This window comes from Punica granatum, chromosome 4 (genome assembly GCF_007655135.1).
Source record: "Punica granatum isolate Tunisia-2019 chromosome 4, ASM765513v2, whole genome shotgun sequence".
Taxonomy (NCBI): Eukaryota; Viridiplantae; Streptophyta; class Magnoliopsida; order Myrtales; family Lythraceae; genus Punica; species Punica granatum.
Window position 1 is genome coordinate 15,766,134 of NC_045130.1, and position 15,949 is coordinate 15,782,082.

The window sequence follows — 15,949 nt, forward strand, 5'->3', positions numbered from 1 at the left end:
TGAAGCAGCGCTTGGAGAGATACTGGAGAAACTAGGGGCAAAGAGTGCTCCGTGCCTCCGAACTCTTCTCCTGTTCGGAAAGAAACAGTGTGAAAAATGTAACTAGAAGCAGATGGATGAATTGTTTGAGAAATGCACGCATCTGAGGGTGCTAATGCTCGAAAGTTTCGAGTCAATGGATGGGTTCGTCCCGCGATCCATGGGAGATCTGGTCCAGTTAAGGCACCTCAGCTTTAAGAATGCCCGGGTCGAAGGCCTGCCCAGGTCATCGTGCAACCTCAAGTGGGCCAAGACCTTAGATCTACGGGGTAAGATGCGTACTCAAATCTCTAGCATTCGTCCCTGCTGTCCTGCAAAAAATGGAAGGGCTGAAACATTTGGACCTCCCTCGACATTTCACCACCGATGAACCTGGGAAGCTTAGATTGCACTGCCTGAAGTATCTTTAAACCTGAAAAACTTCACTCCATCAAGTGTGAAGAGAGTGACTCACCTAAATTGACCCATCTTCGAAAACTGACTGCGATATGCTCCATGAAGAAGTTGAACAGTTTTCGATCTTTGCATGAGTTTCTAGGATTAAGTTCGAGCACATTCTGTCTCAATGGATACTACTAGGAACCGCTGGTTGAATTTCATGACAGATCCTTTTGTAGATGCCTGCAGTGTACTTGGTGTAGATACATGCTTGTTTTTATCAGGCCATTGTAATTGCACCATCTTAGTGATGATTGATTATTTGATATTTGAATAACAATATCGGCTGTTCCAATTTATTGGCCAGAAGAGTTCCTTGTTGATTCATTATGTGTTGTTCAATTTTATTCTTTTTTATAAGTTTTTTGACTTTTAAACAATTTTCCTTTTTTTTTCCTATTTGTTTTGGAGTTTATTGAATTTTATTCAATTTCTAAATTATTTATTTTCAGAATTTTTATTTTATTTTTTTAGAATTGTCTGAACTTTTTTTTTCTATTTTTTTCTATTTTCCGAATTTTATTTATTTTTTACGAGGTGGCGCACAAGGAGTGCTACCACATATGCAAAAATGGGTCCACATTAACATCCATCAAGTCCATGGAAAACTTTAATAGAGTTGGACGGCAGACCATTTCTAAAACAAAATGAAAATTTGTGGTTTTTTAGTTACAAAAGAAAATTTAGGTTAAAATTGAGAATTCCCTCAAAAATTTTATTTTTTATGCAATTTACTCTAAAGATTTTATATTAAGGATTTTCCTATCCTGTGTACTAATCAATTATTACTTACTATATTCGTTCATTTGTTCATTTATTAAACACATTTGATTTTTTCAATACTTTGTTTGCCCTCTTCTTCAATCAAGGAAAGATTTCACCTCTAATTAATTATCTCTTGCCAAATACCATTACGGACATAAATAGTCATGGGAGAAAGGAAAAAGGAAATATAAATCCTAAAAATTCGAAATATAAAATTTATAATCCTAAATCGAAAAAACTGAATTGCTATCCTAAGCCTAAAAATTTGCAAGATTTTGGTTTTTTACGATGTAGGATTTTTACTCTGTTTGGTTTCGCAATCAAATTTTAAAATTTTAACTCTAACTTTAACTCTACCCACTACACAACAAAAATCAACTCTTCAAAGTAAAAAAGGTGGGGCCCATACATAAATTAACAACTCCATTATACTCAATTCAATTTTTAATACTAAATTCTCTCAACTATTAATTATTTTTTCACATTTTTTCTCATAATTCAACAAAATAATCATTACAACTCAATTAAAATCAAAACTCAACTCAACTCTAAAACCAAATACACCGGGGTTTTAGGATGGTAGATTTTTATGATTTATGATTTTAGGGTTTTTTAAGGGCTCATTGTTTTAGGGTTTTAGCATTTATTTATGTTTTTTAGGGTTTAAGATTAAGGTTTTAAGGTTTCAATCCTAAACAGAACTGTAAGTGTGTTTTCGTACCGTGAGGTTACTCGACATTTTTTTGAAGTGAGTGGATCAATATTCTATATTAACAAAAAGATGATTCTACACTAAGTAGAGACCTAATTTTTGTTTAAGACGGTCGATGAATTTTCTATATGAAGAGAAGACACAATGATATGATACACAAAATAAGATATATTTTATATTGTTTTTTATTGTCCGAAGGAAATAAACTATTTTTATTGAGTTTTTTTTTAATTGGGAAGAATTGATAAGATTGCTGCTAGGGATAAAAGGTTGCTTCACATCTCGAGGTCAAGTATTGTATCTGTAAATGGTTTGATGATGATAGATAAATATATATTTATAGGGGTATATTGCATCATATATAGCCTAACGTTGACAAATATTCTTATATCTATCTCAACGTCGATTTTTTGTCAGAGGTATCCCAACGTGACTCATTTGATATCACCATCTAATCCCAGGGGATAGTTGATGAAACAAAAATAGCAATATTGAGATATCTCAGGCAAAAAAATAATGTTGAGATAGATTTAAGAATATTTGTAAACGTTAGACTATATGGTGCAATATATCATATTTATAGAAGTTATTTTGAAACAATCCTATGTTACACATGCAGTCAGGTTTTATCATGAGGATTACGATTTATTTGGTTGATTAAGGTAAAAACTCTAGATCGCGCATTTCGCATGGGCATTTTGCCTAATTAGCTTAATATGTATAGTTATTCTAATAATTGCAAATTGCATAAACGAAATCCAAGCAATGTGGACACATGACCTCAACAAAAGCCGAAGGAGCATGCTTCGTCATTGGGGTCGAAAAGCTGTCCCCTTTCTAAATCTCCTATCCTTTCAGAGGTGTGCATGGGTATCAAGTAGAATTGGAGCCGATCGGAACCTTTTCGTCGAGTAGGTTCTTGGTAACATCCGTTAAAAATTCGATAAGGTCCAAGTTGCTAAATTCAAAACCGGTAAAAATTGATTCCAATTCGAGACCTGCACTTACGGTATCCAAAACTAGAATTGGAACTGATTCTTTATATATATATATATATATATATATTTATACTAATATCTAAAGGTAGAGGTTAGACCATTAGTAGCAGAACCGGACCAGATAGTGAACCGAAAGGGGTATGAGTTCATGGATTTATGGGTCAAACCAGGAGTTTGATGGGTCGGACTGCACGTTTAACAAAAAAAATAAGTATTCATATTATTAAAAAAATTATGATAGAAGTATGATGATTTCAAAGAAATATAAGGATGGTATAAGAAAATGTCTATATTTAATATTTTTTACTCCAAAATAAATATTGAATTTTAATAAGTACTTAAAAGTAAAGTTAAAAGAATAAAAATGTAGCGGTGTCTTGGTTAACAATATGTTAGTATGGGAAGTAGGGGGTCATGGATTCAAATCCTTACATTGCCTAACAATTTTTACATTAAAAGAACAATATTCAAAACCCATAAAACTCTAAATCGGCCGATTCAATGAATTTTTGCTCAAAAATCGACTGGTTCAATGGGTTTGTCGGTTCAAATCTACAATTTGGATTTTTAGGCATATCGGACATGACATGATGCCTGTTCTCGGTGCAACCGATCAAACCGGCCAGTCTGGTCCAATTTTGATAACTACGGGTTAGACCTTTTCGTCTCACTTTCACTTTCCGATATGCTAAATTTAGGACGTATTAATAATTTCACTTAAATAACTTTCTACCTTCTCATTCACTTCTTTCTATTTTTCCACCTTATCTCCCCTATTTTTATGGATTCACAACTGCCATTTCTTCACCTCTGAAGGAAAGAGAGAAAAAAAAAAACCGCCCTTCAAATCAAAATAACAAACTATTCCACTGTTCTTTTTTTTGTTGGTTTCTTTCATTCTCTCTTTCTTAAACTTGAATTATCTATTCAGTCCTCTAATGAATTCGAAATAACTGTGAATTTGATAGAAGGTGCCAAAGATTTTGTTAAATCAAATGTCAATTTGCTACTATATTCATTCATATAATTATTTCTTTGCAAAGAGAATACTAACGTAGGTTGGTTCTAGTGGTTCGGCGTTTGTTTCGCAAAAATAAAATCTTGGATTCGAGTTCTTGTGAATGCAGAAAATCCACGCTGAGAGATTTTTATCCCTTAGTGGGTTAACTCGGCTCGACTGGATTAATCGATGCCCAACTAGGCTTTCTAATACTAAGAGAGAAAATAAAAAAAGAAAGCAAAATTTGAGAAAAAAGGGTAAAAGGACCCTTTTTTATATTAAATAAATTTTCCATCAAAAGGACCTCTTTGATGTTAAATAAATTTTTCGTCAATAGTAACAGCTAGCTGATGGAGGGACCATATTGGTATAAGTTGGAGACTCAATTGATGTTCCAATGGACTAAATTGATGTGTAAAAGGATCAATTTGATGTTTCAAAAAACCAAATTGACATTAGGAGGACAAATTTGATGCTGATATGGACTAGTTTGATGCATATTCTATGCAAGGGAGTTAACTGTCATTTCAGTCATTTCAAAATTTTCGAGCCCTCATTTTAGTCCTAACATTTTTTCTATCAATTTGACCTAAATTATCTTGAAACGTTGATCAATATGGTCCAATCGTCAAATCTATTGACGGAAATGTAACGCCCATCTGAGGATGGCATTTTAGTTTTTTGCATAAAAAACACCATCGTTAGCCATGGATGATTCCACGTCGTAGGGCGTCACGGTTCTATTAATAGATTTGACGATCTGAGCGTTTTGATTAACGGATTAAGGCATGTTAGGTAGAATTGATGGCGAAAAAATTAGGAGGACCAAATTGATGGCTGGGCAATTTTGTAGGGACCAAAATGACAGTTAATAATATAAAATTTCAAAAACACCCTGTGTTTGTTTTCCCTCACGTTGGGATCCCAAAATCCCTAATTTGTTCTCTTTTCCAACTCCTCATCTCTGCCTGTCCTATCGTTCAGCACTACCGCAAGTAAACTGGCAATTTCATCATTGACTTATACAAGTTGCATCAATCAGGTCCCTAAGAAAAATATTACATTAATTTGGTTCATCATCACATCAATTTGGTCATTTGTCACATCAATTTCGTCCCCGATCACATTAATTTAGTTTTTGGTCACATCTATTTAGTCATTCGGCATATCAATTTCGTCTTTGGTCACATCAATTTGATCATTGGTCACATTAATTTAGTTCTTCCGCTTGGTCATATCAATTTAGTCATTCATTGATCACATCATTTTGGTCATTGTCAACATCAATTATTTACATAAAAAAAGGTCCCCCCTGGTCTCTCATTCTTTTTACTACTATTGTCTCCGAGCTGACTTTAGAGCATTTGTTCTAATTGCTCGGACCTCCGATTCTCATGTTTTTAGTGGCTATAGAAAGCTTATACATAGCACTACTACTTAGGATCAAGTTTTGAGCCAAAAAGCAAATAAACAAGTTGGAAAAATGCGGTTGAAATTCGGTTTTCACTCACAATGCAGAAACTTTGGAGAGTGATATCTCTCAAACCGTGCAACGAAATTACGAGCTGTTGAGTGCTGTAGCTTCTTTACGATATAAGGAATCTATTTATATAAATTTTTGCACAAATATTAATTCTATAAGAATTTACCATTAATGACCCATAAAGCTTTTTTTCTCTAATACACAAGAATAAATTCTTATAGAGTTAATATTAGTCTAAAAAATTTATATAGACATATTCCTTATATCGTAAGAAATGTAGCACGGTCTGAGAGATATTGCTCTCCAAAGTTTTTGTATTGTGGAAACCAAATTTAAACTGTATTTTTCTAACTTATTTCTTGGCTTTTTGGCTCGAAACTTGATCATAAGTAGTGGTACTACGTATAAGTTTTCTATAGTCACCAAGAACACGATAATCGGAGGTCCGAGCAATGGGAATAAATCAAGGTTTTCAGAATCGCGATTCTAGGTAGAATCGGTCGAGGGTCATAGAATCGTGAATCGTAAGATTCTACCTGTAATTAAAAAAAATTAAAAAAATAGCATATATATATATATAGCATACTTTCTGAGTAAAAAAATCAATTCTTGTTCATTCAAATAAAAACCACAAACCAACAAATTAACAATAAGTCATAAAATGATAAAAACACAAAATATCGTTATAAATTATCGAAATTCAAAGTCCAAAATTCCAAATCAAACTCCCGAAATAAAATGTTAACAACATAAGTCATAATTGATAATATAAAATGAACAGACAGATCAAATCTCATTCAAATCTTCATCATCACCAACATCACCATCATACAAAATATCAAACTCATCTTCTTTAGGAAGTTCCAAGTCATCAACCGTGCCATGCTTTTGTGTGCACATATTCTCTGCATGTTCATCGCCAATTTGAATACCTCCACTTTCTTCATCACCATCATCCTCACGACCAAGAGAACGCAAGTTAAAATTATGGCTTAAAGTTACGGTATTCTCTGTCTCCTCTTCGACAATCCATTCATCATCGGAAGAAATGTCGTCCACTTGAAGATCAACTTGCTTCCTAATCTTCTTATCTTTCAACTTCAAATTGTACATCACAAATACTAAATCATTCATCTTCTTTTGATGCAACCGATTTCTTCTCTTTGTGTGTACCTAAGCAAAACAAAACAGTTAGTAGATATATTAAAATGAATTATGATAAGATAACGGAATCCATATTCATAAAATACCATTTCAAAAGCACTCCAATTATGCTCACATCCCAAAGAGCTACAAGTCAAACTCAATATCCTTATACTAAATCTTTGCAACTCTGGGGTATCGGCACCATATGATTCCCACCAATCTGCCTGTGTTTTCTTGAATCTCATAGACTTTGCAGATGAGAATCCAAAGAGCCCTCTTTCATGTTTGAATTCCTCTAGCTGCAAATCAACTTTATCCCTCTCTTCATCCTCTAGCATCCGATCCATAACCTTATATAATCCACGCATAACTTCTCTATCAGCTCTAAATTCAGAAGAGAAATGTAATTGGGGATTTAGGTAATAAGCAGCATCATGTAGAGGCCTATGAAGTTGAACCTCCCATCTCTCATTAATAACCTTCCAAATAGGATCATAGCTAAAAGTATGAAACAAGTCATTATTAGATACTTACAAATTTCAAATATAATGATGAATAAATAAGTAAAAACTAAGCATATAGCAGCTTATAAATAATTTTACCTCTTCCGATCATCCTTGAAGTTTGTTTTGATCTTTTGTTTAGCTTTCTCCATCTCACTATAAATAAAGCCCATCGTGGGCTTTTCATCCAAATCCACCATGCGGAGGACCTTAATGAGAGGATATGCAGCCTTCAAACATGTATTAACATTACTCCAAAATCTGTTATCCATAATAACACGTTCCGCATACTTTCCACCTTCTAACTTCGTAAATCGACTCCCTTTCCATTGCTTGGATGCAACCATGGTCCTTAGAGCATTTCTATTGTCGAAGAGGCATCCCAAAGTCAGATAAGCAGTGGCAAAGCGAGTCACAGCCGGTCTAATCAAATCTTTGCCCTTAGTGAAATGCTTCAGCATCGTGATAAGGAGTGTTCTCGAGTAAATGAAGATCGTAATCTTCCCACCCTTCATTATTGTCAGCTCATGTACCTTAATCTTCTTCTCCAAATCCTCTAACATAAGATATATGCAATGAGTTGCACAAGGAGTCCAAAATAACTTCTTCCGTTTCTCCATTAACATATCACCTGCCGCCTTGTAATTGACAGCATTATCCGTGACAATTTGAACTATGTTCTCTTTCCCAACTTGCTCCACTATATCATCTATCATCTCAAATACTTTCACTGCAGTCTTGGAGACGTTCGATGTGTCACTGGAAGTCAAAAAAATTGTTCCCTTAGGGCTATTCACTAGGAAATTGCATATGGACCTCTTCTTCTTATCAGTCCAACCATCTGACATTATAGAACACCCCGACTTTCTCCACATAGCTTTATGTTCCTCAAGCAATGACATAGTATTATCAACCTCTTTTCTCAAATATTTATCACTAATTTCATGATAAGACGGCGGTTTCAATCCCATACCATACTTCCCAATCATATGACACATCTTCTCAAACTCAGGATTCTTGACACAATTAAATGAAATTGCACTTGTATAGAAAAAACGAGCAATCTGCATACAAACATCCTCTCTCAAATCTTTTTTCATCATCTGATTAATTGTTGGTTGTTTTTGCTTGCTTTGAATGTTCAAACTTCTTTTCTTAAAGAAACTTGAAATTTCAACTGCTTCATTTCCCTTTCTCTTTGTACCAACCCCTGCATCTTCATCATCATTATCAACATCTACAACATCATCATTTTCCAAACCACAACTACTAGCTTGTTTTTTCTTCACTGAAAAATCTTCTAAACGCATACAAATAGCGAGCATATTGTTCTTAACATCATCAGGAACAGCAGGACAATGTGCCACATTAATTTTGGTACATCCCAAGTGATGCTTCAACCTATAGGGACCTCCAGAAACTATCTTGTCACAATATTTACATTTAATCTTCAGCCTCTCTCCTGAAACTTCATAACCGTGTGCCCATGCCGGATCATCTCTAGCTCCACTTACATTTTTTCTAGATTTGACTACTGCCCGGTATTATTAGCCGATGCACTCCCAGATCCACTTGCAGAAGCCATCTCTGTTCAACCCAAACGAAATAATCATTCACTCAATTTCAGTAGATTCAATTTCAGCAACTTCAATTTCAGTAGATTCAATTTGCAATAATTTCCAACTAAAAATGCTAGGCGCTGGGCAATAATTCACAGATTCACAACTCACAGATTCAATTTCAATTTCAGCAATTTCAATTTCAGCAGATTCAATTTCAGCAACTTCAATTTCAGTAGATTCAATTTGCAATAATTTCCAACTAAAAATGCTAGGCGCTGGGCAATAATTCACAGATTCACAACTCACAGATTCAATTTCAATTTCAGCAATTTCAATTTCAGTAGATTCGATTTCAGCAATTTCAATTTCAGCAGATTCAATTTGCAATAATTTCCAACTAAAAATGCTAGGCGCTGGGCAATAATTCACAGATTCACAACTCACAGATTCAATTTCAATTTCAGCAATTTCAATTTCAGTAGATTCAATTTCAATAGATTCAATTTGCAATAATTTCCAACTAAAAATGCTAGGCGCTGGGCAATAATTCACAAATTCACAACTCACAGATTCACTCAGGCAGTGGGCAGAGTCTGGACTGAAACTCGGAAACTCGGACTGAAACTTGGAACCTCGGAATCCTCGGATGAAAAGCGGATTGAGTGAAGCTCGGAGTCTTGGACTGAAACTCGGTAGTCGGAACTCGGAACAGATGATCGCGAAAGTCGGAACAGCTTGAAGGTAGTCGGAGCTTGGGCTGAATCTTCACAGAGGACCACCGGAGAGAAACTTGGAACCTCGGATGAAAAGCGGACTGAGTGAAGCTCGGAGTCTCGGACTGAAACTCGGAAGTCGGAACTTCGGAAGCGAAAGTTGGAACAGCTTGAAGGTCGTCGAAGCTTCGGCTGAATCTTCACAGAGGACCGCCGGAGAGAAACTTGGAATCGGAGATGTGTTAGGGTTAGGGCACTCAATTTCGCGACTCGGGGAGAAAGGGGATCCAGAGAAGAACGGGGAAAGGAGAGGGGGGGGGGGGGGGGGGGGGAGAAACTGCTGGGCTCAAGGGAAATGGGCTGGGCTTCGGCCCGACTCCGACTGACGGCCCGAATGAGACCTGGGCTTTGCCCCAGTTTGGGCTGGATCCGGAATCGCAGAATCGGCCCGATTCCTCGATTCCGCGATTCAAAGCCCGATTATGCATTTTCCGACTCACCCACCCAAATCGGAATCGGATGACTCCCCTTGAATCGTAGAATCGTACGATTCTACGCCGATTCTGCGATTCCGCGATTCAAAACCCGATTCAGTTCCGATTATGCATTTTCCGACTCACCCACCCGAATCGGAATCGGATGACTCCCCTTGAATCGTAGAATCGTACGATTTTACGATTCGAATCATGATTCTGAAAACCATGGAATGAATGCCCCAAAGTTGGTTCAGATTAGATGAACCTTTTTTATGTAAAGAATTGATATTGACAATGACCAAAATGATGTGACCAATGAAAGACTGACTTGATATGACCAAATATGAAATTGATGTGTCTAAGAACTAAATTGATGTAACCAAGGACTAAATTGACATGATTAGGAACGGAATTAATGTGACTAAAAACCAAATTGATATGACCTGAGATCGAATTTATGTAACATTTTTCTATTAGGACCAAATTGATGTTTACTCGCACCATCGCAGCCTCCTCTCTCCCAAAACCACGCGAACCTCGGCTGCTCTTGCTCTGCAGCACCAGGAGCCACCGCGGTCCCCTGTTTTCTCTGTTGTTTCGTATTTCTCTTCTGTCGGAATAAAAGATTTGACACCATAATTATTTCGAGAATATCTGATAGGTGTGGAAATAAGAAAATACTGACGTGGGCCGCTCTTGGGTTAGGCTCCTTTTGCTTCTATTTGAGCCCAATAATTTCGACAGTGGTCTGATAAGCCCTAAAAAGGCCGAACTCCCTCCCTCTTCTCTCTCTCTCTCTGGACCATTGCGTTGCTCTGCTTGCTGAAGATTACTATGCGGAAGCTCGATTGAGGGTCCCGAGCCCCTCGAACTTGGGTGTTGATGAGCACGAGCTCGATTGGCTCGGTCGATTGGAAGGGAGTAGCTCGATCGGCTTCCAGCTCCGAGTCCAACTTGTATAAGCGAGCTGGGATCGGCCCTCAATCGAGCGTCTCCTGTCGTATGTTGGATTGTTTCTTGTTGATTTGGGCGGATTTTTAAGAGGGTAAAAGGAACTTGATCGACTTTCTGGAAATTTGTGATTACTTTACAGCTCCTTATGTTGTCTTCATCTTGTTTGGTCAGTGCTATAGATTCGATTTTTTTCCGGGTCTCTGTTTTAGGTTTTGATTTGAGTCCTCTTTTCTGTCGACGGAGTATGGATTCTTACTTGTTTAGAAAAGGAACTGCCAGATGATGATTTTGGGATATCAGGCAGGGGATTTGAATCCCATCTCGTAACGTAATTTCAATTGTTTCTTGTTGATTTCGACAGAAGGTTATAAGGGTACGGGGAAGTTCATCATGTTTCGAAAAAAATTGATAACTTTACAGCTCGTAATGTTTTCTTCATTGCAGCAAGTTTTGTTTGGTCGCTGCTAAAGATTCAGCTTTTGATACGGAGCAGATTCCAATGTTTCATATTTGATTTGGGTTGCTCTCAGAAGAGAAATAGGAAGCGACAGAGAAAACGGGGGACTGTCCTGAAGCCGACAGTGTGTCGGGGATGATGACCGGATGGTGTCTTCTGTGATGGAGGTCGGGGTAGTTGGGCTGTTGAGGGTTGCCTGGGTCGCGGGGATTCTGCCCCTGGTCATAGCTTCGCTCCCCTTCTCAAGCCTTGATCGGTTCCACGGAGTTCTGTCGGGGTTCGCTAGTAGAGGAAAGACTATGCAACCGTCTTCACATGTGAGTAACTGATTCTTCCACATTGATGCCACCTAATTTCCATTTTCAGGCTGTCATTGATTAAAGTTTTGTTCTTGTTTCTGGTTGGAGTTCAATGTTTAGTTTGTAGTCTCAATACCCTCCGAGCAAGTAGACATAGTTAATACATCATCAGTGCAAATTTCTGTAGCATGGGGCTAGTGTCGCCTCGTCACGTGTCTTGAGTTGGTATATTTGGGTTTTTCTTTCTAGATGTTTTACTTAAGAGAAAACTTCTCAGCATCTGTATTTTCCGAAACCATTTGGTATTTAGAGTATGGCAAAATTTCGATCTTTCATCATAACTGTTTAGCCTGATCACTGTGGCAAATATGGAAATGAAAAAGTGGAAAATTTTATTATGCCAAACAAGAGATGGGGGCTATTGGGACACTCTTGATTAGCAGAAGATGCAAGATTTTGCCTTCTTTGAGGGGGATGAAATAACCTCTTGTTTGAGTATGCACTCAATGTCTTGTCCTTCCATTTGCTTTCATTACATTTACTCAGTCCATCCTCGTCTTGATTTGCAGAGATTCTCCGTGCCTCAGAGGTTCTTCTCTCATTTTTACATAATCGGTGTTCTATGGACGACACTTCTGCTCGTGGTTACATGGGCTTACGCATATAATATGGCACCCTTATCTTCAGAGCCATCTATGTATTCCAATATCGCGAGCCACTTGACGGGAGGTCCATTTTCATGGCACAGAACTGCTTCAGCCTCATTAAAGCACACATACACAGTCTGGAACTCTGTGTTTCTACTTTTACTAATGGAAATCCAAGTTTTGAGGCGCCTCTATGAGACGATTTATGTTTTTTACTATAGCCCATCTGCTAGAATGCACATATTTGGATATCTGGCCGGGCTCTGGTAAGTTTCCTAACAAGTCCTTGACTTTTGTCTCATATTATTGTCCAATGTTTCCATTTAACCTGAGGAAATGGAGGGATTTTTTATGTATGATCTGTCTTGTTTGGAATGCAAACAAGGATTTAACTTTCAGGACGTTTAGGGAATGCATCTTTTTCTACTTCACAATGCATGTTATGATGGGGTACTCTGGCCTGTTGTATGTGAATCAAAGATATGCAGGAAGAATACGAAAATTAAGTTGAAATTTTTAGGTGACAATCATAGTACTAGTACATAAGGAGAGAGTTTAATGTGCATTAGCCTCTGTGAGTATTTAGGCTTGCTTCTTAAAGACATTCTTATGTGAAACATCTTGTGCCTCTCTTTTTGTGCTTCTGTTTGCCTGGATTTCGTGAGTCCCTGCTGCTTAGGTCTGTGAATAGCTTGGTTGTATTTCTGCTAGACAATGGGCATACTGTATCAGTTGGTAATTGACTCTCTTCACAAATATAATCTTTCTTTTCTGTCATGCCGAGGCCACTTTTTGGTATGGCAGAAAGGAATCACTGTACAAAATTCAACCTGTTTAATGCTTGATTTCATTCTATTTTCCTTTGTTTGACGAGGATTAACAGCTTGCTGAATGCCGAGTTCCAGTCATTTATTGCTATCTACAGTTATTACTTTTTGTTGCTGGATTTGGAAATTCCATATTAGAATTATTTACGTGATTCCTGATTTGCCCCCTTCTGATAATATATATTGTGATATATATTTCATATTGCTGATTCACTTTTTTTCTTCGGGGTTATTTAATGTGATTAAGTTTCTACACGGCTGCTCCACTCTCACTCTGTTGCAATTTTGCGGTGGACGTGTACAAATTTTCAGCAAGTCAAGTGTCTGAATTTATTATTAGAGGCAAAAATCAGATGCCACCTTTTGAAGTCGGCTTTTGGGAAATCACCAGTCCTTTTCTGAAGCTTCGATGGCGGCAGTGGATTGGTGCAGCTATACTTCTCTGGGGTTGGATTCATCAACATCGATGTCATGCAATTCTTGTACGTACTGCAATTTTAACTGAAACCAACCTTTCCTTAGCAATGTCTGTGCAGCAGACTAGTGAACATTTGGCTTTTTAAAAGATTTATTAGAGCTTACAGTTGTAGACTTGTGCTAGTGAGTGCAATTGCTTGACTGTGATTAGACTTGCCAAGATATGCTTAAGCGTTACTTTCATTGTGGTATAAACTCTTGTTGTCCTGGTCTTGCTGTTGGCAGAGATTAAATAAATGGATAGCAATTTTTTGTCATAAAATCTTGATTAAGGTGGTATAGTTGTCTATAAAAGGTGTTTGACTCGAAAAGAATGTGAAATACAGAGCTGGCTTGCTTTTGAGGAAGATTGATCTGATGAGTGTTTGACTTTATTCTGAACAACGTTTTTCTGGAACTTCTCCTCAGGGCTCTTTAAGGAAACGTCCTGGGCAAAGCGATGAGTATGTGATCCCACGCGGGGATTGGTTCGAAATAGTCTCATGTCCTCATTATTTGGCAGAGATAGTAAGCCTCCTCTCTCCCTCTATCTCTGTTCTTGAATGTGCAAGACTGAAACTGAATCTATGATTAATCAGGAAAAAATTAAAAGCTTGATATCTTATATTGTTTTTCTTTATTCAGAAGTCAGAACTTTCAGTCTTCTATTGTTGCAAATGGAAAGCTGGTCGGTTATCTTTTTTCTTGACCCCACGCCCGCTCTTCCCATCCATTTAGTAAACAATAGTGTATTCCTATATCTGCATCGTAGAAACAGCACTATGACGACATTGACCCATTTTCTTGTTCTACACTTTTCTTGTTCTACACTTTTTGAAAGTGCTAAACATAGAAAAGGATACATTTAATGTGTAGAAATGGGTCTGATCTGTGTTCGCCGATAATGAAGGTCATATATGCTGGTCTCCTGGTTGCTAGTGGTGGCATAGACTTAACCATCTGGTTGCTCTTCGGATTTGTGGTACTATCCTCCTCATTTAACTGTTTTATATTTTATTTTTTGGGGTCGTTGAATAGAATGTTTGTTTTCTGGACCTTAGGGGCTATTACTTGATTGTTGCAGGTGGCAAATTTAGTGTTTGCTGCAGTAGAAACACATAGGTGGTACCATCGTAAATTTGACAACTACCCAAGGAACCGGTACGCCGTCATTCCGTTGATTTACTGACATCTTCCTGGAAAAAAAGTTGGAAGTTTGCTGAGGTCCCAGGTGACCATGAAGTTTTTAACAGGATTTTAGCTTTCAGTGTTTGGCAAATGCTTTGCTTTGTTGCATGTATATATGAACAGAGATTGTCGAATAGTAGAACAATGTCCTTGCACCAGATGCAAATGTTATTATATATATATGTTGATAGCAAATAATGCAATTTGATGTCCTCCTGCGGGGAGTTCCTTCACATTCCATCCCGAGCCATCGTCTTGTCAGCGTCCTGGCTCTCTTATGTTTCCTTTCATAAATTTTGAGTCCATAATTTGTTGCATATGGGTTTCTTCTTGACAGTCATCATTGCTACATTTGAGCTATTATGGGGCAATTTTGAACTGCCACGGGATGTTCGTTTGGCAGTTTTTGATGTTGCCGGCAGGTTCGGTGTTGGGAGAGGTTATCCACGGCAGTTTCGCACAGCACTTCTCATTTCACTGGGAGAAACAATCATTGTTTATAGGTGCCACGAATGGTATAAACACCAGATTTGCACATAATTGTCCTTGCTGATATTACTTCCACGAATTCATTCGTTGAATCAAAGTACAATTGCATGTCATTTGAATTCATTCAACATAGTTCTTGCCACAAAACCAAAAGGATAATCTATACTCAAAAGCGCAAAAAAAAAAAAAGAAGGCAAAATATCCAAAAGAATATTCAATCGACCACACACATTTTTTTTGGTGACTGAATAATTCATTATAGAAGCTCAAATAGTTTTGCTGATTCAATCAGCTACAGGACGGGGATAACAAGCCCCTCCCGCATCCGATCTCTAAGTCGGATAATATCCTTGCTCATGACCTGGGTCATCTAGGCTCTAGGTCTAATTTTCATTCTCTATGTACTTTTGAAGGGTATCATGATCTCAGGACTCCTATAGACACTATCCTTTAATATTAATATCTTGAATTATTCATAAAAAAAGAGTCCCTCCCGCATCCAAAATTAAAAACTTAAAAACTGAGACAGAGAAATAGGAGCAAGATCTAAAATCATTATAGTGTGTTTGGTTTTAGAATTAAATAGAATTGTGTTTTGATTTTAATTGAGATGTAATGATTGTATTATTGAATAATGAGAAAAAGTGTGAAGAAGTAATGAATAGTTGAGAGAAAGTAATGATTATATTGTTGAATTGTGGAAAAAGTAATGGATAGTTAGAAAATTTAGTATTAAAAATTGAATTGAATGATTACAAAATTAAAGAAAATGAAAAAAAGTAATAATTGTGGTGATT

At 37.1% G+C, this 15,949-nt stretch overlaps 2 protein-coding genes across 3 annotated transcripts; one reads left to right on the forward strand and one right to left on the reverse strand.

Annotated features, from left to right (window-relative positions):
* Window positions 1-6,221: 6,221 nt before the first annotated feature.
* LOC116204171 lies at window positions 6,222-9,847 on the reverse strand. Its single transcript, XM_031536245.1, has 5 exons — window positions 9,747-9,847; window positions 9,279-9,557; window positions 7,184-8,485; window positions 6,686-7,079; window positions 6,222-6,608 (listed from the first exon to the last, which is right to left on the reverse strand). Exons 1-5 carry the CDS (start codon window positions 9,845-9,847, stop codon window positions 6,222-6,224), a joined length of 2,463 nt encoding a protein of 820 aa, XP_031392105.1.
* A 752-nt stretch (window positions 9,848-10,599) lies between these two features.
* On the forward strand, window positions 10,600-14,901 carry LOC116204855 (polyprenol reductase 2-like). 2 transcript variants are annotated; one of them, XM_031537189.1, is made up of 7 exons: window positions 10,600-10,880; window positions 11,234-11,563; window positions 12,115-12,458; window positions 13,267-13,501; window positions 13,905-14,003; window positions 14,386-14,457; window positions 14,560-14,901. In XM_031537189.1, exons 2-7 carry the CDS (start codon window positions 11,393-11,395, stop codon window positions 14,662-14,664), a joined length of 1,026 nt encoding a protein of 341 aa, XP_031393049.1. In that variant the 5' UTR covers window positions 10,600-10,880; window positions 11,234-11,392; the 3' UTR covers window positions 14,665-14,901. The 2 variants fall into 2 exon arrangements, with proteins under 2 accessions (XP_031393049.1, XP_031393050.1); XM_031537190.1 differs by having other exon boundaries at window positions 10,608-10,880; window positions 11,320-11,563.
* The last annotated feature ends 1,048 nt before the right edge of the window (window positions 14,902-15,949 follow it).